Genomic DNA, 26,802 nt, shown 5'->3' with positions numbered 1-26,802 from the left:
CTTTTCCCTTAAAGGACCAGTTCCTATCTCACGCCCCTACCCCCAAGCTTCTGAGAGCTGGTGCCCCAAAAGGAGCTGGTTTTGCAACCTGAGCAAAATTTTGGGCTGCAAGCCAGCAGAGTCCCCGCTTGGCTGTGGGCCCTGACCCCGCACTTGTGCTAATGAAACCAAGAAGCTACATGGAAAACCAGAAAACTCGAGAGGTCTTGCTAAGACAGTGAGCTGGCCCAAGGTGTCTGTGAGTTGAGAGCTGGCAGTGAAGAAAGGAAGAAGGCTCCGTGCTTGGGAGGAGGCAGGGTGTCCCTGGGCTGTGCTCAGGAACTGAGTCCATTGGGCCAGTTGCCCTTGCTCTCTGCGGCTACATACGGAGGCCCTGGAATGGCCTGGAAGAACCTGGGCACCAGCCCCATTCCTGGAAAGCAGCAGGCTACTACCACAGCTGCAGACTGAAATGGTCGGAACCAATCCATGTGGGACAGGGAGGCACGTTCCTGGCCCCTCACCCACTGCTATCCACGGGGGCCAGTCCTGGAATGTGAAGAACTCTGAGGGAACAGCCTCTGGCTGTCACCCTACCCTGTGACCACAGTTCTCCTGTGCAGGAGGAGGTCTCCTGCTTCTTCCTTCCTTGAGGGTACCTTGCCCATCAAGCATCCAGGCCCTGGGATGGTCACTTCCAGGACTCTAACCAGCTGCCCTAGAATTGCTGGCGTCCTGGAGGGCCAGTTCTGGAGGGCTGGGCTTGGCAGGCCAGAGAGAGAGAGAGAGAGAGAGAGAGAGAGAGGTGGGGAGGCCCCTGCCTGCCTGCCCGCCACCCCAGTCAGCACCCACAGCCCCAGCTCTCTCCAATGTCCTTGCTGTCCAGTTGGATGTGGTCGGTGCCCTTCTCACTGAGCAGAGGGCCCCCATGCCTCATCACCAGCTCCGTAGCCACCCTCACGAAGGCCTCCTCCACGTTGTTCGAGTCCTTCGCAGACGTCTCGATGGCACACAAGATGTCGTAGTGTTCCGCCAGGCTCTGTGCCTCAGCCAGCTGGACCTCCCGGAACTCATTGAGGTCGGATTTGTTCCCTGCAGGGAAAGGCCAGGAGTAGCTCAGGGAGGTACACGGGTGCCAGGCCAGGCTATGTTACCTGGCAGGGTCATCCGTGACCCAATACCATCCCCTGCCCTGAGAGCTGACAATAAATACAGTTGTGCATGAGTATCTTACCTATTTTTTAAAAGTTTTTAATTTTAAAGTTTCTTATTCTATCCTTTACTCCCTCATTGTGTCTTCTTTTTTTGCCTTTGCAAGGGATTTGTGTATTTTCTTGCTTTTTCCTAAGAATTAGAACCACTAAAGTTTGGTGTTAAGAACGCGGTACTTTAGGAGAAGAAGAAACCCCTCTTTCCTATTGCTTTCTGGGTAATCCCCCTCTTTCCTATAGCCACTTCACCTGGGTATCAGTTTCCCCACTAATGAGAATTAACCAGCAGAATAGGGATTAAATAATACAATGGCCATGACAGGCCATCAATGTTGAGGTTAACAAAGAAATTGGCCTTTTTCCCCTAAAATGTTATTATTATGTTCATTGTTTACTCTTTCCTATTTTTTTTTTAAGATTTATTTATGCACACAAGAACTGAGGTGTAGGCCAGAGGTGTGGGGGGTAAGGATTCACCAGAGAGTGAGGAGCAGGACAGGCAGATCTACTGAAATACACTGCTGAGGGGAGTAGGAGAGACAGGAGAGGTCTGTTGTGCCATGTAGGTAAGCTCCCTGGCTGGGATTGAACTCATGTTTAAGTGGCCGCTGATAGCTTCATAGTGCTGTGTCTTTAATCTTGGGCCACCGGGGAGGCCCTCTTTCTTATTTTCTTTAGGAATGTTTTTATTCTCTGTAAGAATATAATTTTGATTATTTTTGCTCTTCTGATGGTACAAGCAAAGACTATACTTTACTTGAGAGTACACCTCTGGCTTCTATAGGTGTGAGATGTTTCATATTCTAAACAATCTACTAAACTCTTCCTTGACTCAACTTCTAGATTTTTTTAAGTCTCTAAGTGGTTGACTTTTATGTGATTATAATGAGGGCATATGTGTGTGTGTGTGTGTGTGTGTGTGTGTATGCGCATCTATGAAGCTCTAAAATTTCTTTGGTAACATTAAGGGAGGTAGCAACCAACTTCAACATATAGAATTTACTTGGGCTCTGATTTTAACAAACTGAAAAAAAAAAAATCACGTGACATTTAAGAACAATAAATCTGAACTGTGAATATGGTATTATATGGCGCTCTCTCTCTCTCTCTCTCTCTCTCTCTCTATATATATATATATATATATATATATATATAAATGTCTTATACATTCATGGTAGAATATTTATAGAAGAAATAGCTCTTGGATTTGCCTCAAAAGGATACATGGAGGTGATAAGGGCAGAGAAGAAACTGGACATGAGCTGACCTGGGTGAGAGATGGGGTTCATTACACTATTCTCTTTTTGCAATTATATAAAATGCTCTGTGATTGAATATTTCTGTAAATGTCCTGGATAAAAGGGAAGTGGTTAGGCCAGACAGAGAGATTCCTGGGGAATCCAGCACTGACTAAACAATTCCACACCCTAGTCTCAGCAGGCCGTGCGGGGGGGGGGGGGGGGTGGTCCTGTAAAACCCTCCACCTAGATTGGAGAGGACACCTAGCCCTGTCCAATGTCATCTCAGAGGAATCAGCCTGACAAGGACACAGGGAACACACAAATGCACCAAAGCTTTTTGGGCTCAGGCTGAAGGTAATGTGGGAAGAACAGAGCAAACAGAGGTAATGATCTCCCTTTGCAGCAGCAGCAGCTCTCAAAGTGGGGTCCCAGGGCCAGCACTATGGACATCACCAGGCCCCCGGGAGCTTGTCAGAAATGCACCTACATGTGCTGCTCGCAGGTTTCCTGAATCAGACACCCTGGGGTGGTGCTGGCGTCTGGGTTGAAATAAGCCTTCTGAGTGGTTGGGCAAGTCCTGCGTGTGACACAGCTAGTGACTGAACTCGGATGGGCTAAACCGAACTCCACACTGGTATGTTCACGGTGGGTGGGGACTGGGCTACATTATTTCACTTTTCTGAGCCTCAGCACATCCCTCTCCAAGAGGAAGAAGCCAGGGTTAGGAGAACTAAATCTGATGACACACAGGAAGATTTAACCAGCATTAATCGCTGTGTGGATCCGTGCAAAGGAAATGTCTTTCCTCTCTTCCTTCCACAAATACCAATTTTGAATATAATGTCATATGTGATTAGAAGGATCAGATGTACAAGGTTTGGGCCAGAATTCTGGCTCCATTTCTGCCTAGCCAAGCTCAGCACCTCTGTGCACTCTGGCTGGCCATCTACTTAGAAAGCAGAGAGAGACCGAGATGGGCAGAGTGGGATCCACGGCCCTGAACCCCCCAGCTCACCAATCAGCAGCTGTACAATGTTGGAACCCCCGTACTTCCTCACATCCTCAATCCAGTGAGGCACCGACAAGAAGGAGCTCCTCTTGGTGATGTCATAAGCGAGGATGGCCCCGTTGGCACTGCGGTAGTAGCTCTGGGTGATGGTGCGGAACCGCTCCTGGCCAGCCGTGTCCCAGATCTGCAGCTAAAGAAAGAGGGGCATCCTGTGAACCTGGTGTGTGGCCAAGCACAGGGGCCTAAGGGGACAATCTCACAGACCTACACCCCAAGTGCTGCTTCCACTGGGTAGGAATCACACACGGGCCACTGAAGGTGGACAGAGAGAAGGTCTTCTGAGTCCTCTGAAAGCAACTCGGGCACCCAAGTTTGAGGAAGGAAGGAGGCAGCAAGGGGAAGGCGAGCAGTCCTCAGCTCCGCCCTTGAGAGTCTCCAGAGAAAGGAGGTGAGGGGACAAGGGGTGTGCTCTGCACTGCAGCTGGAAGTCAACTTGACCCAGGGGCCCTGTGTTCCCTCTCGCCTCTAAACACTGGGTTTGCTGCGGGGAACTGAAATGGAGTGCTCACGCAGCTCAGCCTGGTAATCTGGTCCAGGGGTGACACAAAGCTGGCTGTGCGTGTGAGGGCCTATAAACACCCCACACCTGGCTGGCCATAAAGCTCCCCAGCACCAGGGCTCTCTACTAATGCCCTGGTGAGGCTGGAAGATGTTCCACCTCCTGGAGGTGAGGGAGCGGGGCTGTGGCAGGGAGGGCCTGCGGGAGGCAATGGGCAGCCTTTTCCATCAGCCCACCCAGCTTGGCAAAGGCACACATTTGCTAGTGCCTGCTGCCGAATCCTCTAGACACTGGCCATGGAAGAGGTGCCCGTGTGTAGCAGGAGTTTCCCTGGCTTTTGATGGAAACAGCAGGATAAATACCAGATTGGGCAGGGAGGATGCTGGACCAGGGGCAGACCTGGACTCAGAGCAGGAGGCTGCCCACACCAGCTCTGGGACTGGGAGAAATGGACTGTGGGTGTGTATCAGAGTGGGCAGGGGTCTCTGGAGCAGAGCTTTCCTTCTCTGCTCCATATACCACAGACTCCTGGGCTCCCTGAAGATGAACATGAGCTTGGTCTACAAGAAGCTGCAGGTCTGTCCATCCTCCCTGCTGGCACCAGCACTCAGGAGCCTTTTTATCTAGTTCTCAAGGTATGGGGTGGGGACAGGCCACTGAGGCGTCAGCTTGTGGGGGCAGGGCTGCTGATACTGCAGCGTGAAGGTGTCTTCCTCTTCCCTCGGCCCCACGAAGAAAAGTCTGTGAGCTCTGGGCCACAAAGTAAAACCCTCCAGTCCCGAAACTCCTTATTCAGAGGCTCCAAGGCAACAGGTCTCATGACCCATAGCTCAGGCATGGCCGCCAGGGGGTAAGCAAAGGCATGAGCTTTGGCAAGAGAAAAAACTGGGACCAGATGACCAAGGACTCATGTCCACACCCCAGAGGAGACATGAAGGACAAGACGAACAACAGATGGGGGGTGGGTGACTTGGAGGAAACAGAAACTCTGCAGAGGCAAAACACAGTCATCAGTACTTCAGAGATAGAAAAAAATCCATGAAGCAATAACAGAACACCATTTTTCTAAGGTCGGGGAAGTACTCAGAAAGAAAAAGAATTCTTGAAAATTAAAAAAAAAAAAAAAATAAATGAAAAATACAACATAAGGCTTGGAAGAGCTGAAATCTTTCCAAAGCAGAAGGGGGAAAATACAAAGAGATGGAAAAAGAAAAAAAAAATTACAGAAGTAGCCTAGGAGACGCAGTATCAGGATAATAAGGATTTCAGGGGCAAAAAAGAACAGTAAAATCAAGGGGAGGAAATCAAAAAAATACTTTAAAAAATCAAAGAAATACTCTACTAAGAGAACTGCCCAGAACTGACTGGAGGGGTGCACTTGTGCAGGGGAGGGAAACAGACCAACACGTAACACCTGACTGGAAATTCCTGAACAACAGGGAGAAGGAAAGATCTCAAGATCTTTTCCCAGAGAGGAAAAGCAAAGACAGGTTTCAAGCTTTCACATAGAAGACCCGGATGGCACGAGATGTTCAAGGAGACAATGCCTTAAAAGGATGAGGGGAAATTATTTCTGACCTAGAATTCTCTACCCACTTAATTATCAGCCAAGGCAACTCCAAACACAATAAAACCTGTCAGGCCATCCTTTCTCAGGACGCTACAGAAGATTCCTCTACTAAAGTAGTCAGCCACAAATAAGAAAATGAAGGCTCCAGAAATAGCATTTAACTCAGTTGAGAAGCATGGGGAATGGTTTCCCAGGATGACAGGCGGGGGAGACCCCAAGATAACAGCCAGACAGCAACATGGGCATACACCCCTCGGGAATAGGCCACTGGGGTCCAGGGCAGCTGCCCGCACTGTAGTCCTTGGAGGCAGAAGATGTTCAACAGAAAAACACCTAACGCTGCCCATTTCAGGATGTGAAGACCAAGCAGCACTGGACTATCCCTGGGGGGGAGCGGGGAGCAGAACTCACAGTCACCACAACTCTCTGTCCAGGATGGTTTTCTGGGCCCCAGACAGTGGGCTAGACCCCAAACAGAGCATGAGCCCAAGTACCGTTTCATCGGAGGCAGATCAGAATCTGGAGCAGCTGGTGTACCTGAATGAGCAGCTATAAGGGGGTTTCTGTGGGGGCCCCTGGTGAGCCCTTGCTTGAGGGCTAGAAATGCAGAGTGGGAACACCAGAATCGTACCAGAGAGTGGCTGCAATGAGGTTGAGAACAGACCAGAGATAGAGGTTATGCAGTGCAGGGGGGAGTCTGAAGTCCCAAGCCTGACACGGTGAAGAGAGACCCATTAGTACCCAGACATTAAGCCGAGACATCAGGAAGGCTGCACCCAATGACTGTGGACCACGGCTGGTAAGCCCTCCAGAGATCTCCCCCAACAGAGCCCAAGACCAAGTCCCAACATAGCCTGGGGTTGGCGGCTGAATTCTGAATTCCATCAAGTCAGCCTAGAGAAACATCTTTGGCTTTCCACCTCTCTGCCCTCGCAAACATGAGAGCAAGCGCACACGGGTCAAGGTGATCAGCCAGTAACTGAACAGTAGCTGGTAAAATGTGGGCAGTCTGGAGGAGATATTTTTGGAAAGTCGGTTCTCAGGACTGGGAATGTTCTCATCCTACTCCCCATGCTGGAGGAAGTAAAGGAAAGGGGACTGGCAGAAGGACCGGCCAGAAGCCATAAACCAGTTCTGTCACTTTCCATCTCGGTGTCTCTGGGTTAAAGCTTAATTCTGTTTTCATCTGTAAATAAAAGATGCTGTAGAGGTTAAATAATAGATTCAGTGTGCACAGTGTCTAGCACAGAAAAGGTACTGGATAAACACACCCATTTCACAATATTTACTGAGCTATTATAATTGTATGGCCAGTGTTTTTAAGACATGCGAAGGAATGTTAACGCAAGTAGCAAGCAAAAAATGCCCAAAGACAAATAGCACCAGTGTGCGGCTCCTTCATTTGCTCACTCGATGCCTACTGAGTTCCTGCCGCGTCCCAGCCCCCGTTTTAGCAACCGGAGATGCCACAGGGTATGAAAAGCTCCCATCCCAGGAGGGGAGGCAGTCAAGGAGCATGTAACCAGGGTATCTGCAAGGAGGAAAATGGGCTTTCTGAAGAAAGTAAAGGACCGAGGGGAGATGCTCCAGGGCGGGTGCCTCCTGGGGTGGTCAGGGATGGTGCTGTTGGAGCAGAGTCCTGAGGAGGAAGAGCCCAGCACCAGGATGGAGTTCAGATAGAGGGAACAGTGCAAGGGCTGGAAGCCTGCCAAGATGCAGGTTCAGAAAGGGCGGGGAGGCCAGATGGTAGTGAGGAAGGAGAGAGGAGGTACGCCTGGCTTCCTGCCTGAGAGCCTCCATTTCTGGGACAGGAGGGCTATGGGAAACCCCATCAATCCTGCATTCATGACCCACAAGTGAGAGGGGGTTCCCACTCTAGGGGGGAACCCTCGACCATGGGGGTTGAAGGGATGTGGGAGCCAGTGGATGCTCCCTCTGAGAGTCACTTTTGAGACACACCACATTCATTTCAGAGAGCCTGGGACAGATCAAGGCCTCTTGCTGTGACAGTGACAATGTAAGGATGCAATCTCATATTGCCTTTCCTTCCTTCTTTGTTTCACAACCTCCAGTCCCTAAAACAACCACACTGCATGCACGGCCTTGCCCAGGGTGCTGTTTTCCAGGGAGGCACGGGCTAAGACAAGCTGTGCTCCGATTTGTTTGTAAAGCATCTCCTGGGCTGCTGGGTGGAGAATGGTGTGGGTTCCAGAAGTTTAGTAGAAGAGGCCTAATTGCCTGGCCCAAATGCCCTCTGTGTTCCAAGAGGCAGAAGCTGATGCAGGCTGGGCCCCTCTCAGGCAGCCATGGCCCCTAAGCTGCCACCAGACGGGGTCTCCAGGGAGGCCGGGCGGAAGTTTAATGAGTCTCTTCAGCCACCTTCAGTCTCTGAGACAAGCAGGTGAGAACACGGCAAGCAGATGGCCGTCCTGAACTATGTAGTAAAGAGGGCAGGCTGGGGCTGTGTCTCAGAACCCATTGCGTAGATTCCAGGGGCAACCTAGAGCAGACCTGTGGGTCACTAGGTCCCAGAGGAGAAAGGAGGCTGGTGGGCACACAGACTGGCCAAAGCGTTTCAGCAAGACACTGAGTCCAAGTCCATCTGCTTCTGCTACCCTTCTGCTCCCAGACCTGGGCAAGGCCTGGCTAGAGGAAGCTACTCCTGTCATCACCTCCCACAGCCTCAAACCAGGGTCGCTGGGGACAGTCTCAAACATGTGTGGGCTTTGTCCCCTGCACTCGAGATCCTGGCAGTCTGTTTTCCCGCCTCGAGTGGCACCCCTCAAGGACCACGGGCTCCAACTCTATCTGCTGCAGCTTCACTCTGCAGCCCTGAAGTGCTCCAACCCAGGCCGTCACATCACTGCTTCCTCCCTTCAGCCCACCCTGCACCCCAACGTCACCACCAGGAGAGATCTTTCAGGATCTCTTAGAAGAGCAGCCCATGCTATCCTTCACCCCAGTTTATTTTTCTTCAGTGCCCCCACTGCCTGATTTGACATAAGGAGCACATGTGCGTGCACTTTCTAAATGCTCGTCAACCCCTTCATGTGTGTTCATGAGGGCAGAGGGGCATGTGTACTGGCCTAGTGCCCAGCACCCAGCACCCAGAGTAGTTCCCGGCATGCAGGTGTTGGGTTACCTGCCCCACACGGTCTCCCTTGAGCAGCTCCCTCCAGGCCTGAACTGAGGAACATGAAGCTGACTGTTGGGAATTTGCATGCTCATGAGTCTGAGGAGGGGGGTTCACCATCCAGAGAACACAACTGGCCTGAAACTATGGAGAATCGCTGCCAAGTTGAAACCACTACCCCACCCCGCCTACCTCTCCACCCACCGGAAGGCCTCTGGCTGCTTTCTCACTAGACAAACAGACTTTGTACTGCAAATTACACCTGAGCCCTCCCTCCCTAATGCTTTCACTTCCCACCTGGCACGCAGCTAGTTTCTCTAACCTTCCCGGCAGAATTTAGGGGACTCCCCCTGAGTTGCCAGTATGTAGAGTGCAGTCCAGAACCATCTATGGCCCTAGGATCTGTGTTAGGCCAGTTAGGACGGAAAAGGGTTCCCAACACACATATGCTCAGAAGGTGCTGCCTCCCTCCCCCAGGCCAGCGGGGGTCAGTCAGCCAGTGCCCGGTGGGCAAGATGGCGGGGATCTCAGGCAACAAGGCTCAGGCTTGAGTCTGGGTTCTTCTTTTGCCTTCTCGAGGGGAGGGCTCAGGGCACTGATGTCAGGCACAGCCTCAGAGTGAGGGGACAGTCTCATTTTCTCTTCTGAGCTCCACAGCTAACACCCTAGCTTATGCGGTGCTGTTCCCCACGCCCGCGATGGACCATTCTTATTCTTGCCATCCACCTGAAGCTTTTATAGACACACTATACCTGGCGAACTCCTGGCGAACCCCATCTCAGCAGCCACCTCATTAGAACAGCTGTCCCTGACCCATAGGCTGGGTCCCAACCCTAAGCAGAATTCATTCTTCTACCCTCTTGTTCCCACAGCCCTTTATTCCTGTCTGACAACACACCTCAGAGGACCAGGTATCCATTTAAGTCAAAGGCCCCACACCAAGGTGCCTTTGAGGGCCAGCAGAGAACATAAAATGAAGCAAGATGACGAAAAGGATGTGCCATCTCAAGCAAATTCAATGAAAAAATTAACCAACAAATTGTATCAGGGTGGTCCCCAGGAAAAGGGGAGATTTCAGGTTTTGGGTTTCACCCAAGGGAGTGTGGACCTGAGAGAGTGGGGCTGGGGAAGAAGCTGGAGAGGAGACTGGAGAAGGGAGGAAGCAGGATAGAGAGCAAGAAGGAGACCCTGAGGAGGCACACAGAGCAGAGAAACACGTGAAAAAGCTGTGCTTGCTTCTTGGTCCTGGACTGGGTGACATAGATGTGGGTGAGAGACCCATGGAGAGGTTAACAATGGCAGCTTTTATCTTGGTTTTGATTTTACTCTTTTCCTCCTAGACTTGTTTGACTGCTTCTGACCCTTTTTAATGGGTCCCCACTGGAAGGTGCTTTAGACTTGTGGCAGGCGTTCAAGCCTTGATTTGGGTCAATCCTGTTTGGCTGGACATTTACTTACCAGGGGATCAAGCTTTGGATGCTTGATTTAAAAACTGTATTTTCTGTCTTTTCTGTATTACACACTAATTGTATTAGAGTTCCTTTCCGTTAAAGGTCTTACATGTTTTGTCTTGATGCGGCAGATGGCAAAACTTATTTGGAGTGGGCAGGTTTGGGGGTTCTGGGGTGTCCTTCTCCCTGCCCTATAACAAAATCACTATAAGCAAAAAAATACAAAAACTGGTTCTAGGGTGGAGATCCACCTAAGGCCATTCCCTGGGGGGCCCCCAGTTTGTAAGTCTGTTTTGCCATAGAGAACAGGCTCTTGAGGAAAGAAACTCCAGCATATTCTTCTTTGGCCTACCAGTCACCATGCCCTGGCAGGCTCAGCAAGGACGGTGCAGTGCCCCTCACAGGCAGGTGGTGGTGGTCAGGCCGGTGAGGGGAAACTTGCTGCTTCCCAGGGAACCAGGCTGCCATTCCTACTGAAAGCTCCCACATGCTAGCAGTTCTGCTTATTAGGTTTGAAGCACCATTGATGGTTCCATTCCCAGAACCCATGTCCAGCACTGTCCCTCCTGCTGGAGGGACAGAGGATTTTATTTGAACAGGCATTCTCCTGGGTGACGGAGCAGACAGTGGAAAGTTCCTTGCTTCTTTGGAGCAGCAAAGAACCTTGGAAAAATTAGTTTTCAGGACAAAACTCTGCATATTGGTCAGAGTGACCCAAATACGAGTTCCTGAGCTATTTTTCATCGAGTCTTGGGATGTGCTGAGTTGCACCAGGAGGTGGAGTCTGCAGCCATTCCTCGGCCAGCTGCCGGCAGGGCAGGCACGCCTCTCGCCAGGCTCTCCAGGGAAGAGCTCCACCCGGGCTTGCAAACAAGCCACAGAGAGCCTCTATGCACTGCTGGAGGGCCAGTGGATACTGCAAACCCTCTGGCTGTTAGTCTGTTAGACTCAGGCAGGTGGATAGAGACCAAGTGAGGAAGAGAAAGGGAGTTGCTGGGGGGCAGGCAGCTCTTATGTGGGGTACAGTAAGGGCTTGGGAATGGATTCTTGAGCCCAAGATTCCTCCTGCCCCCTAACATGGTTGTTCAAGATCCCAGCAGCAGAGATTCCTTTCTCTGCCTCTGGCATTGGTGGGTCATCCGCAGTTCCAAGTGAAGGAGATGAGAAATCCTGGGCTACCCCCTCACTTCACCAGCACATGATCAAGAACAGTCACTGGAGTCTACCTCTCCTCGGATGCCTTGCAATTTGGGGGCAGCAGGTACCAGCCAGCTCATTTTACAGGGCCTGTCAGTCCATTTCAACCTCATGATAGCCCTAGAAGGTTTATAACTTTTTACATGGGGGTCACCATCAAACAGCAGGAGAGCTTTGCTTCGAACGCCATGTCCTTTACTGTACACACGGCTCCTCTACAAATCAGATCCTTTTTTCACATCAGTGATGTAGAAATCATCACTGATGATTGACACCTCCTGCCAGAATCGAGACTGAACCCTTTTGGAGGGGAAAAGACTCTAGCCTCTTGTCAGTGAGTCCTTCACTTGCAAAAGGGCACCCGCTCCCCAGGGACCCCGTCTTCCCTCTCACAGGGAAGGGGAGACCATCCAGCCTCTAACCAAGTCTTTCCTCCATGCTCTCCTCCTTGCTGCCGCCCAGCCACACTGTTGGCCTTGACCCTGGCTGGCAGCGAGGGCCCTCCTAAAGGTGCGGCTGCTGGTGCGACTCCCCTGGCGCCCTCAGTCTCTGCTATCAGCCTCAACCCCCAAGCTGCTTCTTTTCCCCCAAAATTCCTCCACAGCAAGAGCCAGCCTATAGGGCTCAGATGCCAAAAGTCCCAAACTGTCCCTCCTGTGCCCTGCTACTTGGATTAATGGTCAGCAGACCAAGCTGGGAGCCCCACTGAAGCCTTGACGCCCCAGACTGCCCTCTGCTCAGGAACGGCTGACTATGCCTCCAGCCACATCAACCCTCAGGGATAAAGAGCAAGTCTTCCAGACAAAGCTGCCCACTTTGCTTCACAGAGCACAGACAAGCCACCTTCTAGCATGATCAGAGGCTGGTCCCGCACCCCCTGGGTAAACTTGTCCTCCCACCCCCAAGGTTCCAGCTACTTTTGACTTGGACAAGTACTCACACTTGTTCTTTCACACTTCCGTGGCTTGGCTCATGGGTGATGGTGGGAATAAAACTCTCCATCTTTCCTTATGTGGAAACCCGCTTATCTTCCTGGGCCCTGCTCGAAACTCACTGCCTCTGTGACCCTGGGGAGGGTGGAGGCCCTCTGCCTCCTCTGTGCCCGCAGCCCTGGCACACATCCCTGGGGCAGCCATAGCAACCGCAGGGCCCTGCTTCTTGGGAGCAGTCCTAGCTTTAAATACCCAGTCCTGCTGTCGCCACAATAAACACACATGTACTTGTCAGGCCTGCATCCCAGTCATTCAGAAATGATGGTCATGACAGCGACAGCACTGACAGCCCTGCACGCTAGTAACCCCTTTACACATGTTACCCCAACCAGATGTGGGCACCTGAAGAACAGGGACTGTGTCTCTTACGTACCCTCTTTCTTGTCAGTCCTTTGAGCAGGACCTGGGTAAGAGTTGGGGCTTAGGGAGTGGGTGCTCCAACTGTGAACTCGCGCCAGGTAAAGGCTTCCCCTACAGTTTATATCTTAGGGTGTCAGATGTTAACTTCCAGCCAACAACTGCAATGAACTTGGGCACAGCACCTCCCCTTTTCACCCCCTTTCCACTTGCCTGCTCTCTACTCAAAGAAGATCAACTCAAGGCCATGGTTCTTAACTGATACCCCAAAAAGCAAAGTTACCAAAGCAAAGGGGAATTTTCAAATAGATTTATCCTGACTTCCAACAGGATGAATGAAAAACATCTCACAACCTAGATATACTATGCTAAGATTTCAAAACATCAGAAGTCATGTTTTCTAAAGACCCACACACTTACAAAAAGAAAAAGTGAGTTTGCCACAACGAATCAATAATTCAAATACCATCAGACTCCCCGTAACAGCACTGAGTGCTTCACGACTAGAGAACAGAATCTTCCCACTTCTGAGGAAAATTATCTTATAAATATATTTCTACATCTAGCCAAGTTAATGTCTAAGTAGGGAAAAATAAAGTCAATTTTAGATATATTGTTACTGATAGTTTATCACTTACTCAGTAAGAATCACTTGAGCAATAATTCAAGCAAAATGAAAATGAATCAAAGAAATGAAAAATAGGAAACCAAAAATAAATAAAACAGGATTAATTTGAAAGAACTATTGATGTATAATCAGTCAAATGTTGATTGAAAAATTATTAATAACCTGGAACAGGAACCCCAGAGGATTTCAACATGTTCGTCACAGCATTGGGGAGGGAGGAAAGGCGTGCAGAGGCTCTTATCTTCTTTTGGCCAAAGACACAGACACTAATTCTAGACCACAGAGAGAAAACTCTAAACACACATTTAAAATTTAACAAGATGAGTAAAATTACAAATTACTAGAGGGTGACATGGAAGAGAAACAACTAATCCATCCAGCAAGAAACAAGACATACTTTAAGTGGAAAAAGTGGACCACTAAGCGTGATGGCAGAGTGCTTAAAAGGGACAAAGACACTCAGTGGTGCGGGATTGGCTGTAGGGTTAGGTGCAGACCCAGGGCACAGCCCCAGGTCACCCCCAGGACCTGGGAACAAATGGATGAGCATGACTTGGGGTAAATTCTAGGTAGAAAATACAAAGGAAGGCAAGGACGGAATAAAAAATTACTCAGTCTTTCAAAATATACTCAGTGGAAGATGCTCTACACACACACACACACACACACATGCCAAAATACTGTAGGCGTCCATATTTATAGGAAATGCCCAGAACAGGAAACTCTACAAAGACAGAAAGTAGACAAGGCTCCCAGGGGTGGGGGAGTTAGAATGAGAGTGATTGCTAATGGGTATGAGGTTCCCTTTTGGGGGATGCAATATTCTATTACTGATAGTGGTGAAGGCTGCAAATACTTGCGAGTATAAAAAAATTTCTACTGTATGGTGGGATACTTCGGTAGATGGATTATATATCTCATTAAGGGCTTTTGTACACCTTTTTATAAAGACTTATTTGCTGGGGTACAGGCCAGAGGTGCAGGGAGAGAGAGGATTCACCAGAGACAGAGTGGGGAACAGAACCCAGGCAGACTGACGCAGAAATACACTGCTGAGGGGAGCAGCGGGCAAGTCAGGAGAGGTCTGCTGCACCATGTGGGTAGCTCCTTGGCCAGAGATCAAACTCGTAATGCAGTGGCTGCAGATTGCTTCATAGTGCTGAGACTTAACCCCTTGTGCCACCAGGAAGGCCCCTCACTTTTTATATTATTATGAAACTGTGCTTCTTTGGGGTTGGGGCCCACTGGCACCCCATCTGGCTGTGAGAGTTCGTTACATTGACGGTACTTGGGCTGCAGTGTGCTGATCTTTAAACATTTCTTTCCCTAACCAATTCCCCTTTGTTGTGAGGCTTCTGTGACATCTGCCAGGCATGCAGCTTACTGGCTTAAAATGTCCTCACCTTGGGTGTGATCTCTCCGGCAGCTGACTGGGAGAAAGAGAAACCAATAGCACAACAGTTTTGATGCTAAAAACTGACACGTGTCTTTTTGAAATAAAGAACCAGTCCCTCGCACTACACAATCTTTTCAGATAGGATAGCCAGAGAAGGCCAACTTAATGAAGCAAATAGTCTTCTGCCTATGTATACACACATATATATAAAGTAGTCCCTCATTATCTGAGGTTTCATTTCCCACGGTTTCAGTTATCTATGGTCAAGCAGAGTCAGGAAAAATTAAGTCCAATAAGATATCTTGAGCGAGACCACATTCACATAACTCTTATTATAGGATATGGTTATAACTGTTCTATTTCATTATGAATTATGTTAACCTCTCACTGAGTCTAATTTATAAAGTCACTGTTACCACAGGTATATCTGGATAGCGAAAAACAAAGCACAGACAGAGTATGTGGCACTACCCACAGTTGGAGGCATCTACCGAGGGTCTGAAATGTTTCCCTGTGAATAAAGAGGGACGACCGCATGCATACAGGAGAGTAAACTGCCCCAAAGTATCTTAACACACCATGGCCTACCTATCCACACTGCTCCCCTCGCCAGCAGCAGGGGAACCTCTGGGTACCCATGGTCTTCCCTCTTCCTCACATTCATTGCCCCCTCCAGCTCTTGATCAACTCCACTCTTCAAGCAGAGCTTCCAGATCCACTGGCACCTTCTCCTGCTCAGATGGGGATCTTCTTTCTCCCTTGCTCACACAGCTAACACTTGTCAATGGGGGTAACCCAAAGAAAAGTTTATCCTCAGAGTTTTCATTGAGATATTTACCAGGCGATTTAAAAAATAAAATTGATTTTTCCCATGTGATTTTCCTATACATGCTTAGTAGGCTATTTATGTATACATAAATTTGATTTTTTCCACATAGTCCATCGATAATATAAACATGGCAGATGGTAACAATTCATAGGTAGCATCTGTGATTCATTTTTTTTTGTCATGAAGTCATCCACTTACAGAATTAAAACCCAAGAGTTGAATAAAACAAACTTGAAAAAGCAAGTTGAACAAAACAAACAAAAAAAAATCAAAGTTTTTCATTGACTAGGCAAGCAGTATATTTTTAATTTTAAAAATACCTAACTTTTTATAATTCTCAGGGATAAAAATGGCACGAGTGGGGATTACTTGGCTTGAACATGGATTTTTTTGTTTTTTTTTGGTGAATGATGAAATCATGCAGCCAGGTGTGGCTCCAGAAGTGGCACATCCAACATCCTCATGCCACAGACCGGAAAATGTGCAAGGAGGGGAAATGACCCACTAACCGTCAGCTGCGAGCTGCAGGCCAACCTCTTAAGCCCTCCCATCCATGATGAGCCTGGTCCCCTTAAAAAGTAGTCACTTTTAACTTGCGTCAATGACCTAGCACTGCCCAAAACATACCACAACTGCAATAAGGAACCCTGGGCAAGCCTCCTGGACTCATGTGAACCAAACTGTGATTTTTATAGACTTATGTTTACCTACCCTTAAGGCGGGCACTTATGGCCTTCTGGCTGGTTTTAGTCAAGTCCACCTACAAAGAGACCTGCCAAAAGAAAGGGCTATGGGTTCTGATGATTTAGAATAGGGATTATCACAGTTGACTAAACATTTGGAAAATACAGATACAATTTCTCAAGCAGACTCCTTAGAACAGGACAGCACCCAACATTCTGGTGGGTTGCTATTTCTGAAAAATCAGTGTAGTCACCCCATATTTGGGATGGTGTCACCTCAATAATTCATGAAGATGTGTGAAAACCTCTTAGAACTGGTGAGGCTCACAGGACTCATATAGGATTAAGGTTGCCTTTTTTCCAGTCTAGGTTTCCAAGGCAGCGCAAGTTAAGAGCAGAGGACACACGTGAGATGATGTAGAGAAAAGAGCGAGCAGAGACACACAGTTCTCACTATTTCATCAAAGCACGCTAGAGAGGACCTCCACCCACCAGCATTTGCTGGGCCTCTGTTGCTGTATGTTCACTAAGAACATCCTTCTGATCCTATAGCTCACACTAGCCATAATCTGGATGAATGAATCAAGTACGAAGTAATCTGAATTAAGCATTTATTTTTTTAATAAGCACTTGACATTAGCTGTTGCTATGATACTGCTAATCAAAATGTAAAAGCTGTAAAATGCTAGTGATGTATGACAGTCTAGATTTTAAATTGGTCCCAAACCTTTCTCTGTGTGTGCGTGTGTGTGTATGCACACATGTGCACATGTAGGCGCTGGTAGTAATGGGGGATGAGACAGCAGTGAGGATCAAGACCAGACTAGGAGCCACAAGGCTAGTTTCTGGTTAAGACCTAGCACTGAGCAGCCTTTATCTCCTCTGCTGTAAGTGTGGTCTCTCTCACAGGGCAGGGGAGCATGGAATGGAACAACAATGTCTGAACACAGTGGTGAAAACTGCCCAGCATGAGGAGGGAGAGTTGTGCCATTCCCACTCAACTCTACCGTTCCTCATGCTCAAAGCACTGACAGAAAACCACTGACATCAGGAGTCAGCAAGGGCCTACAGCCAGGCCTAGCACTACATAAAGGTCAAGGGGAAAGAAAGAAAACCTACAAGGCCTTAAAGACCAAAGACCATGTTAACACCCTGAGAGGCACTGTGTTCCCAGGAAGGGGGGTGGGCCTGGGGGTGCCTAGCTCCCACGGGTCCCTAACCTGCATAGAACCACAACCCAGACCTGCCCCTGGGGGCCGGGTCTTTGTGTTTTCTTTCTTTTTTTTTTTTTTTATAGAGGCATGTTTTATTTATTTGTTTGTTTGTTTGTTTTGTTTATACATGCACTGGGTACAGTCAGAAGCGCGGGAGGGTGAGAGAATTCACCAGAGCCAGAGCAGGGAGCAGAGCAGGCAGAAGGACCGAAGTACACTGCCGAGGGGAGCAGCAGGCGGCAGGAGAGGTCTGCGCCCCATGTGGGACCCTCCTCAGGTGGCCGGGGAGCAGCCGGGGATCGAACCGGCGCCGCAGAGGTCGCCGGCAGCTTCGCAACCCAGCGCTCAACCACTGCGCCACCGGGGAGGCCCTCTTTGTGTTTTCTTGCGCTAAATCCTGTATGGGATTCTTTTCTTCCTTTCACTGATTGATAGGATAACAAATGGGTGAAGTGACCAGGAACAGGTCACTGGGCAGCCAGACTGAGAAGACGAGCTTCCTCATCCCCCATGCTGCATCCTCCTCAGGTGATTTCCACCAGGTCCTTTAAAGGTTTGCAAGTGAAACAGGTTAGAAGCTGGGACATCTGCCCAAGCTGTAACGTGGCAAAGCCAGGATCTGGACCTGGCACCTTGAGGCATTAACACCGACCCTCTTTCCTCTGTCTTTTCAATACCCCTGCGGCCTTCGGACTGCCAGAGACCTCGGGAGGCAGAGTTTGTTTTGCAATTGGTATGGTTGTCACTAGCATCAAGAACAGATTTCTTTAGTCAACTGGTATGACCTAGAACTTTTCTCTTACTTAACAGTTTCTGAAAAAGTCAAATCAATTTTATCCAAGCAGGAAAAGCACACAAGCAAAGCAGGCCCCTGACTGGAAGAACAGAGGATGCAAATGGAAAGAAAGTAAAAAAGACATTTCCTTTTACTCACCCCGGGCCCCTCTTTTGGAAGTGCAAGGAGCAGCTACAAGAATAAAGATGACCTGTAGGACCAAGGGAAGCTTGAGAGCCAAGGGCAAAGGTCCTGAAATCTGGAGGCCCAGGCCAAGGGCATGGACTTTACCTCTGTGAAGGAGTGATCTGGCAGCATCCCCAACAAGTAAAGAGCGAACTTGATAGAGAGCTGAATAAAGGGGGTACAATTCTACAAGGCTAACCTCTGTGTGTGGACTTGAGGCCTGTGTCCCCAGTGATCTGCAAAAAACGAGTTTACATAACAGACCTTTGTATTGTCCCAGATAAGAGTGAGTCGAGAAGCAGTTTTAAGGCCTTAGTAAAGGCTAAGATTTCCTGGGGGACAGTGGGGTAGGGAGGAGCAATGGGCGGGGGAAGGGCAGGTTAATAAATCAGCTGTCTACTGAGAAACACGTTAGACCTATAAAAATAAAACTACAAAATATTACCAAGGAACATAAAACCAGGTCTGTATAATTGGAAAAGCATTCCATGTTCTAAAGTAGGAATATCTGATATCCGAAAAATCCCTCATCTAGGAAGGAAAATAGTAAACACAGCAATGGTAAAGTAAGACCTTATGTCCTTACATTTTTAATTTCTTGGTTTTACTCACAACAGCACATTCAGGATAGACAAGAAATGGGCAACACTGGTTGTCTCTTCTCAGAGGGCACTCAGTGGCTTGGGGGACAAAGGTAGAAGGGAGATTTGTTACTATACACCTTTTCAAGTCTTTGAAACTTTGAATTTCTGAACCACGTGGATGGATTAGCTATTGAAAATTTTAAAAAAGGGAATTTTAAACTATCTTAAGCGCTCCATAGTTTCCCAACCACCCTAAGAAGTAGGCAGAACAAAGATCATTAGCCTCATTGCACAAATGAGGAAGCCCGGGGCCCCCAGAAGGGAAAATGAATGCCACAGCTGTGGCAGGGATGGATGCAAGACCCAGACCTCGAGACTCCTAATCAGGGTTCTCTTTCAGTTACCCACAATCCAAAGACTAGCAGCACCCAGATTTGCTCCCCAGGTTCCTTCTGTGTGGCTGCAGCTACATGAACCCAAAGGCGCAGGGCATAGGGACCCATCAGCCACCACACGCAGGGCCTCGCTGGCCAGCAGAGCAGGCTCTGTGAGGTATTAGGGCCTGGCCAGGTGTTCTGTTCGCTGACAGATGCCCGGAAACTCTCGGGGGGTTTATCTGTTTTCATGAAAATCTATCAAATGCCCAAGTCCATGTTCTTCTCTCAAGGCAGAGTGGCTGCAGCGGCATTTTTACTGGATTCATTAACTTGCACAAGTTCAGGGTCATCATCATGAACTCTGAGGGACTCAGAAGGGCAGCCAAGTATAAAAACAAACACTCGGCTTAAGAGCCAACCAAACCTGGGGTTCAAATTCTGGTTCTGCCACTGACTTGTTGTGGTCTTGGGCAAGCTGGTCACTTCACTTATGTTGGCCTCAGTATCTACTCTGTAAACAAAAACCAATTAATAGACACAGTGAATCCCATATGGATACTGCTACAGGTGAGGGAGTGACAGCTACACAAGGCAGTTTGAATGGCGGCACCTCCAAGGAGGGGGACACCAACACGCGAGGTAATGCTATGATCTTACCCCAAACTTATCCCTCAATGGGGAAGAGGGCCTAGGAGGTCAGGGAGGGCCTCCACGGAGAGGTGATATTCACAACGGGAGCTGAATGATGAAGTTGTGGTTACGCAGAGATCTAAAGGCAGACACAAAAGTCCTGAGGCAGGAATGAACCCAACATATTTGAAGGACAGAAGGATTAAGGAGTCTGGAGAATAGAAGGTGAGGGGTAAAGGCAGGAAGATGAAGCTGACCAGGATGACGGGGTTCCAACTCTTCAGGTCAGGAGTTTGGACGCTATTCTGCTTGCAAGGGGGAATGATTACTAAAGTAAAGGGGTTAATTAGATCTGTGATTTTTCAGTCTTTTTGTTTTTTAGCTGCTGAACTCTTTAGTCAAATAAAAGCAAGTGGAACCCCAATATAAAACTAGATAAAAGTACTACTGCTCTGGATGGGTGAGAAGCTAGTTAAGGCCTGGCTGAACCTATGCCCTCTTGGCATTCCCTCTTCCCCCTGCAGACTCCAAGCACTGGGGCTTAGAGGAGCTGGAAGGCACTAGCCAACTAGCCGTAAGCTTCCTCCGGCTCTAAGCACAGCCCGGGTCACAGGGAAAGCAGGTTTAGGTGTTCAGGCCAGATGCTTGCTGGACCCGGCACAGGTGTTAGGAAGGACAGCAGGTAAATCCCTGACGCGGACAGGCTTTCCACAGGCGCGAGGGCCATCAAAGCGGCTCACCAACGGTCCGGGTCAAAGTCACACCATTAAAACCAGACGTCCACAAAACAGCGGCTGAGGAACCCGGGCGAAGGGAAGACATCTGGTGGAGGGAGCACTCTATAGCTTCACTGGGTGGCAGTTACAGGACTGTGCACGCTTGTCAAAATCCACGTAACAGTATACCTCGTATGGGTGATGTTTACTCAATAATCTCAATAAACCGACCTTTTTTTTTTTTTGTCACCGGGCTGGAAGACACCTCAGAGGAATTTTTTTTTGGTGAGACTCGGAGAGGAAAAATGACCTGTTCCTATTGAGTCAGTAAAGCCCAGAAACGCTGGCTTGAGTTTCCCCACCCACTGCTGCTCAGTTTTATTCCAACCTCCTCAGAGCCTGGGTTTCAGGTTTCTCTGACTGAAGGATGCCGAGGTAAATCATTGCCAAAGTCTTTCCCACTGCAAACAATCCAATTCTAAGAAGCAGTCCGGTGACAGACCTGGCTGATCAGAAAACTTTGGAGTGAGGAAAACTGGAAGAAAAACTCCCACCTTGGTCAATCCCGCTGTGTGCTCTGGGGCCAGCCTGCCCTGTGTGAGATGGGGTGAAGAACAAGAACACATCTGTAAAACAGCTGGCACACAACAGACTCAAGAAGGCGGCTGGCCGTTAGAACTCTTCAGGGCTTGGACCACACCCACCCTGTCCTGCAGCTGCCAGTCCCACCGCTGCCTCCTAAGAACAATCTGGAGGTAACCATAAGGAAAAGAAATCACCACTGGCCTGCCCTGCATTGCATAACCCGTGCCCGGGTACACAGTACACCCTGGGCTCTGCGGCACAGGTTGTTATCTCGCCAGGTAAACAGGAACACCCTGCCCCCTCCTTGACCACCGGCAGGGCCAAGCCACCACAAGCACTAGGGAGCTAAGCAGGAGCAGGCCCCCCACTGGCAAACACCACTGCTGGTGAGCCCTATATTTTAACATCCACTTTCCTTGTGGCTGCTGGCAGCACCTCAGGGCACTAACTCAGCCTTGGACACACTCCACCCATCCCGCAGCCCTTCCTCTCGCCACCTGCTCCAAGGGGCTGGTCCTAAGTGACTCAAAGCTGCCTGCCACACCTTGCTCCTGCTATCCCAAGGAGACCAAAAACAAAAACACATTGAAACCCAAAGTCTCTATCCCAAGGAGACCAAAAAACACATTGAAACCCAAAGTCTATTAAAAACAAACAAACAAAAAACCCCCACCAAGTCTTCAGGCAGGGAGTTTCCACTTCCCCTGTCACATCTACTCTAGAGGTACTGTGCTGGCAGAAAGACTGGGCTTACTTCTCCATGGTGGGGCAGGAGGGAGGCAACACCCTGAAATTATCCTAATATTGCAGAAACAAAAGAGCTAAATCTCCCCACCAAAGGCAAGGAGGGGCAGGCCTACAGCCAGCCCAGGGAGGCGAGAGCCCTGGAGCATCAGGACTCAAGCCACTCCTGTTGCCTGGACTCAACTTCTGGAAAACAAGGAGATAACAGGAGATAAGCTTGCCTGGTGCTGCCCCGCCAGTAGCTGTAAAGAAAGGCAAGGATTTCTATACAGCCCAGTGAAGTAAAGTTACTGAGCAAGAACAACGCTCTGTCCTGGCCACGGTCTCCTACCCGACTCGGGAGGGCGGACACCCAGGTTATGAAACTCCGATTCATTAATCACAAATAGTATTTATCAAACCATCGCCGGGACACTGTGGCAACTACATCCTGCTGTTTCCATTCGGAGCCTTTGCCAAAGCCTGGTCTTCTCCCCCACCTTCCGGTATCTGCGAAGTTTTCAGTTTCTATCAAACTCCAGCTGGGGGAGGGGACCCGGGGCCGGTCCCGGTGGAGTAAAGTTCCCCCAGCAGGTCCACAAAGAGACTGCGGGGAGGCGTGGCCAGGCCGGAAATTCTGACAAAAAGTTCTGGCCCTCCGGACCTAGAAGCGGCTACTTCCTGATCCCGACCAGTCGTGGGGGGCGAAGGTTTTCGCGCTGGGCCCCCCACTCGTGGGCCGGGGAGAGCCAGGCCGGGCGGGCGGGCGGGCGGGCGCCCTTCCTTCCCCCACCCGGGCGCCCCGCCGTCTTCCACGGGCCAAGTTCTTTTGGAGCAAAGTCCCCCAGAATGTGAGGACAGAGCCTCCTCCTACGCACTCCCCCCTCAAGCACACCCCGCCCCCCAAGACCCGCGCTTTGCGAGCCTGAACCGGGTCTACGCCCCGAGGTCCAGGCCTGCTCCGACAGAGGAAGCAAGAGATTTGCCAGAAACCTCGGGGCGCTCGCTGCGGCCTGGGACTCGACGAGCCCCCGCCGCCCCCGAGGGAGAACCTTCCAGAGCCCCGAGCCGCCCCCGGGCCCCGGCTGCAGAGCAGGGGGCGGGGGCCAGGCCACGCCGGCGCCGCGACCCCCGGCCGGGCCTCCCACCTTGACCCGCTTGCCCTGGATCTCCAGCGTCTTCATGGTGAAGTCGACGCCGATGGTGCTGCCCTGGCGCTCCGAGAAGACGCCGGTCTTGAAGCGCTGCACCACGCACGTCTTGCCCACGCTCGCGTCGCCCACCAGCACCAGCTTGAACAGGAAGTCGTACTGCTCGTCCGGGTCCCCCGGGCCCGGGCCCGGCGCCGCCATGGCCGCGCGGAGCCGACGGGCCGGCGCTCGGACGCCTGGGCGGCCTGGGCTCGCGGAAGCCGCGCGCGGCTGGCGACGTGGAGCGGCCGCAACACCTGGAGCCGCCGCGCCGCCGCCCGCCGGCCCCGGCCCGCCCCGGCCCCGCCCCGGCCGGCCCCCCGGCCCGCCCCCGGCCGGCCCCGAGACCCGCGGGCCTCGGCTCCGCCCCCGACTCTCCGGGCCCGGCCCTCGGCGCCGCTCGCCGCCGGCCCTCAGCCCCGGGCCCGGCGGATCCGGCCCTCAGGCCCGCCCCGGCCCCGCCCCCGGGCAGGCCCCGCCCCCAGCACGCCGGGACCTGAGGCCGCCTCAGCGCCGCTCCCGGCCGCGCCCCCAGGCACGCCCCGCCCGGCACGCCCCCAGCAGGCCCCGCCCCCAGGGCCGCTCTCGACCCCACCCCCCGCCCAACGGCGCCTCCGCGAAGCCCGCGGCGCCGCCCCTGAGCCCGCCCCGGCACGCGCCACGTCCCCACCGTCCGTTAGCCGCCCCCCGCCGCCCCCGACCACCGCCCACCCGACACCCTTTGGTCAGTTTAAGCCTCTTCCCACCGTGACCCCATCTGCGGGGAGGCCAAGCCAGCAGGAGGAACTGGGGCTCCCCGAACCCAAAAGGCAGCCTACGGTGGTGGAAGGAGCCACGTGTCTCTGAACGGGCTCACTCTCTGGGGCTGAGGGTCCAGTGGGGACACTGACCCAACTGAGAAGCCCCAAGGTTGGGCCTGAGGAGGCACAGGGAGGCTCGTGGGGCGTTCTGGGGAAGGGGAGGCCGACGCCCGCGGGCGCAGCGGAGCAGGGGCCCTCAGAGAAATGAGAATTCTCAAATGTCTGAGAAGCCTAAAGAGATTAAATCGGGCCCATCTCCCAGGGGGCTTTCCAGCTGCTAAGATGGAAGGGCCTGAGAACACTCTTGCTCTCTTCAGACACCGGCCTTGCTAGGGGGCTACAGCATCCCATTCCTTGTTCCAGCGAACTTGATTAACAGCTACTACGGGTCAGATGCTATTTTTCAAGATTTTATTTATGCATACAAGAACTGGGGTACAGGCCAGAGGTGTGGGGGGTGAGAGGATTCACCAGAGACAAAGTGGGGAATAGAACAGGCAGATTGACTGAAATACATTGCTGAGGGGAGAAGCAGGCGAGTCAGGAGCGGTCTGCTGCGCCATGTGGGTAGCTAGCTCCCTGGCCGGGGATTGAACTCATGCTGTGCTGCAGTGGCGGCAGACAGCTTCACAGTGCTGCGACTTAACCCCATGTGCCACCAGGGAGGGCCCCTCAGGTGCTATTAGGACTACATCAATGAAGAAAACAGACAAAAATCCACAACTTCCACAGTAGAAAAGGGAAGAAGGCTTTCCTGTAACTTAAGGAGACCACAGAGAGCAAGTTCCACCAGGCCCAGTACCCCCGAAAACCCCTGATCAGCTTTACTGGTCAAGGGGGAAGTAGATGGACGAGGAGGCAAAGGCAGACCCAGGGAGAAAGTACAAGAATTGTATATTCTCTAACAGTTTAAACCCCACTCCCTGGGAAATAACCACACTACCAGACAGGAAACCCCAGAGTGCCATGGCAAGGCAATTCTGGGAGCCCAGCTCTGCTACATCAGATGGCAGAAAATAGCCTCCATTTCAGGTAGGACTGAAGGAGATGGGATCAAAGGCTCCCAACTGCTGAGGCTGACTCTGGGAAGGTGGGACATGTGCAAGCCTGAACCCCAGAAAAACGTGTCTGCCTGAAGCTCAAGGCTGTTCTAGGTGGAGAGGGGGAAGAAAAAGCGAGACCAGGAGCCAGGATGAGCCCTTGGTCCTCAGCAACTTGAGGCAGGGGGAAGGATGTTGGTGGTTGCACAGCAGGACGGACCAGTGATTGGACAGCTGAACAGGCCTGAATTGGCCTTGCCGGGAATATGTTTGGGGTGGGGGTGCAAGGACATGGACTTTGCCATAAAGTCCAGCCACCATTGCGTTTGTGGGATATGGAAGGAAACATGCTAAAATTGGACTGTAATGAGGGTTGTGCAACTTGGGAAATTTATTAAAGTCCTTAAATTGTACACTTACAATGGGTAGATTTTATGGCATAAAATTATATACCTCGAAGCTGTTTTTAAAAGTCATCTGCATTTCTTCTCTTTTGGTGGTAAGTTCCCAAATAGTACAGTGGCATTTTATCTGAAATTAAATATATGCTTGTTTGAAGTGGAGCAATTAAAAAATCTTTGTCTTACTTAATACCCCAAATTTTAAAATAAAGCACATCCCAAATGTTTTTAAATGTGTCAAGAATCTAACACTTAAGCTAGTGGGAGGTGGGCTGAGTTTTAAATGTTTGTGCTATTGCCACAAGGTGGCGCCATTTGAGCTGAAAGAAGCTGAAAGATACAAGCCGGTATCATAGGAATCTGAACTCCAAGTGGCTAGAGGGACAAGCATCTTTTTCTTCCTTCCTTTCTTCCTTGGTTCCTTCCTCTCCTTCTCCTTTCTTTTTCTTTCTTTCTGTAGAAAGAACATTATCAGGCCAGTTTGCTAGATATGGAGGTGTTCTGGCAGGTGCTGCAAATGCGCCCCCATCAGAAACCGAGGTGAAAAAAAGGCTATGCAGACCAGACACCAACCATGATACCCCTATGTTGAGTATCGAAGAGTGCTTGCTGCAAGATAGTAGAAACTTTAAAGCAGCAAGAAAGGAAAACTATGTCCCTGCAGCTGCAGACTCAGATTCTCTGGGCCAGTACTGGCCACAAGCAGGGCAGCTCTCAGGTCATCTGATGGCCAAAGAAACTGTAGCCCTGCCACTCTCCCCACCTGGAACCCCAGAATGTCATAAACATAGGTAAATGAACCTTGCCCTCTCCGCCACCTTCTGGTGATGGTACCAGTCATGTTTGGGGCTAGGGGGAAGGAGGAGGTCACCTGGCTCTCAGTACTCCTACTCCAACCCTCAGGCTGGTGACTTAGGATCACAGGGAAACTGCAGCAGCACAAGACCCTGCACGGGAACTCTGTGCTGGGTTAATTGTACAGGAGAGCGTCCCTCTACGCTTAGGGGCATGGGGTGAAGCTGGAAGGAAGCAGACATGAAAATGCCTGAATGGCCAGCAGCTGTCAGTCTCTGGGTGGCCTGCCTGCTCACTGGCCAAGCAGGTGTCCTTCCCCAGGGCAGGTTCCTATTGTTTCCAGTGGCCTCCTACTCCATCCTCTATTGGGGTTCAGGGAGAAAGCAGTGAGAGGGCCAGCCTTCTTCTCCAGAGAGAGGGGGTACCATCTGAAACAACACAACCAAGTCCTTTGCTTCCACATGGCAGGCTTGCCCAGGGCATCAGGGGAAGAGGAGAAAGGTGTTAATTTCTTCCCTGTTTATAAATTGCCCAAGAGCAGCAGATGGGTG

General features: G+C 50.7%; 1 protein-coding gene across 2 annotated transcripts; it reads right to left on the bottom strand.

Annotated features, from left to right (window-relative positions):
• Positions 1-820: 820 nt before the first annotated feature.
• On the bottom strand, positions 821-23,377 carry RAB43 (RAB43, member RAS oncogene family; the record flags this gene model as incomplete). 2 transcript variants are annotated; one of them, XM_084247426.1, is made up of 3 exons in its annotated part: positions 821-1,071; positions 3,447-3,630; positions 23,174-23,377. In XM_084247426.1, the coding sequence occupies 3 exons, from the start codon at positions 23,375-23,377 to the stop codon at positions 821-823; spliced, it is 639 nt and encodes a 212-aa protein (XP_084103552.1). The 2 variants fall into 2 exon arrangements, with proteins under 2 accessions (XP_084103552.1, XP_084103553.1); XM_084247427.1 differs by lacking the exon at positions 821-1,071 and having other exon boundaries at positions 3,539-3,630; positions 23,188-23,377.
• Positions 23,378-26,802: the final 3,425 nt, after the last annotated feature.

This window comes from Talpa europaea, assembly GCF_964194135.1.
Source record: "Talpa europaea genome assembly, chromosome: 11".
In the NCBI taxonomy this organism is placed as follows: Eukaryota; Metazoa; Chordata; class Mammalia; order Eulipotyphla; family Talpidae; genus Talpa; species Talpa europaea.
This window is presented reverse-complemented; position numbering and strand designations above follow the sequence as displayed.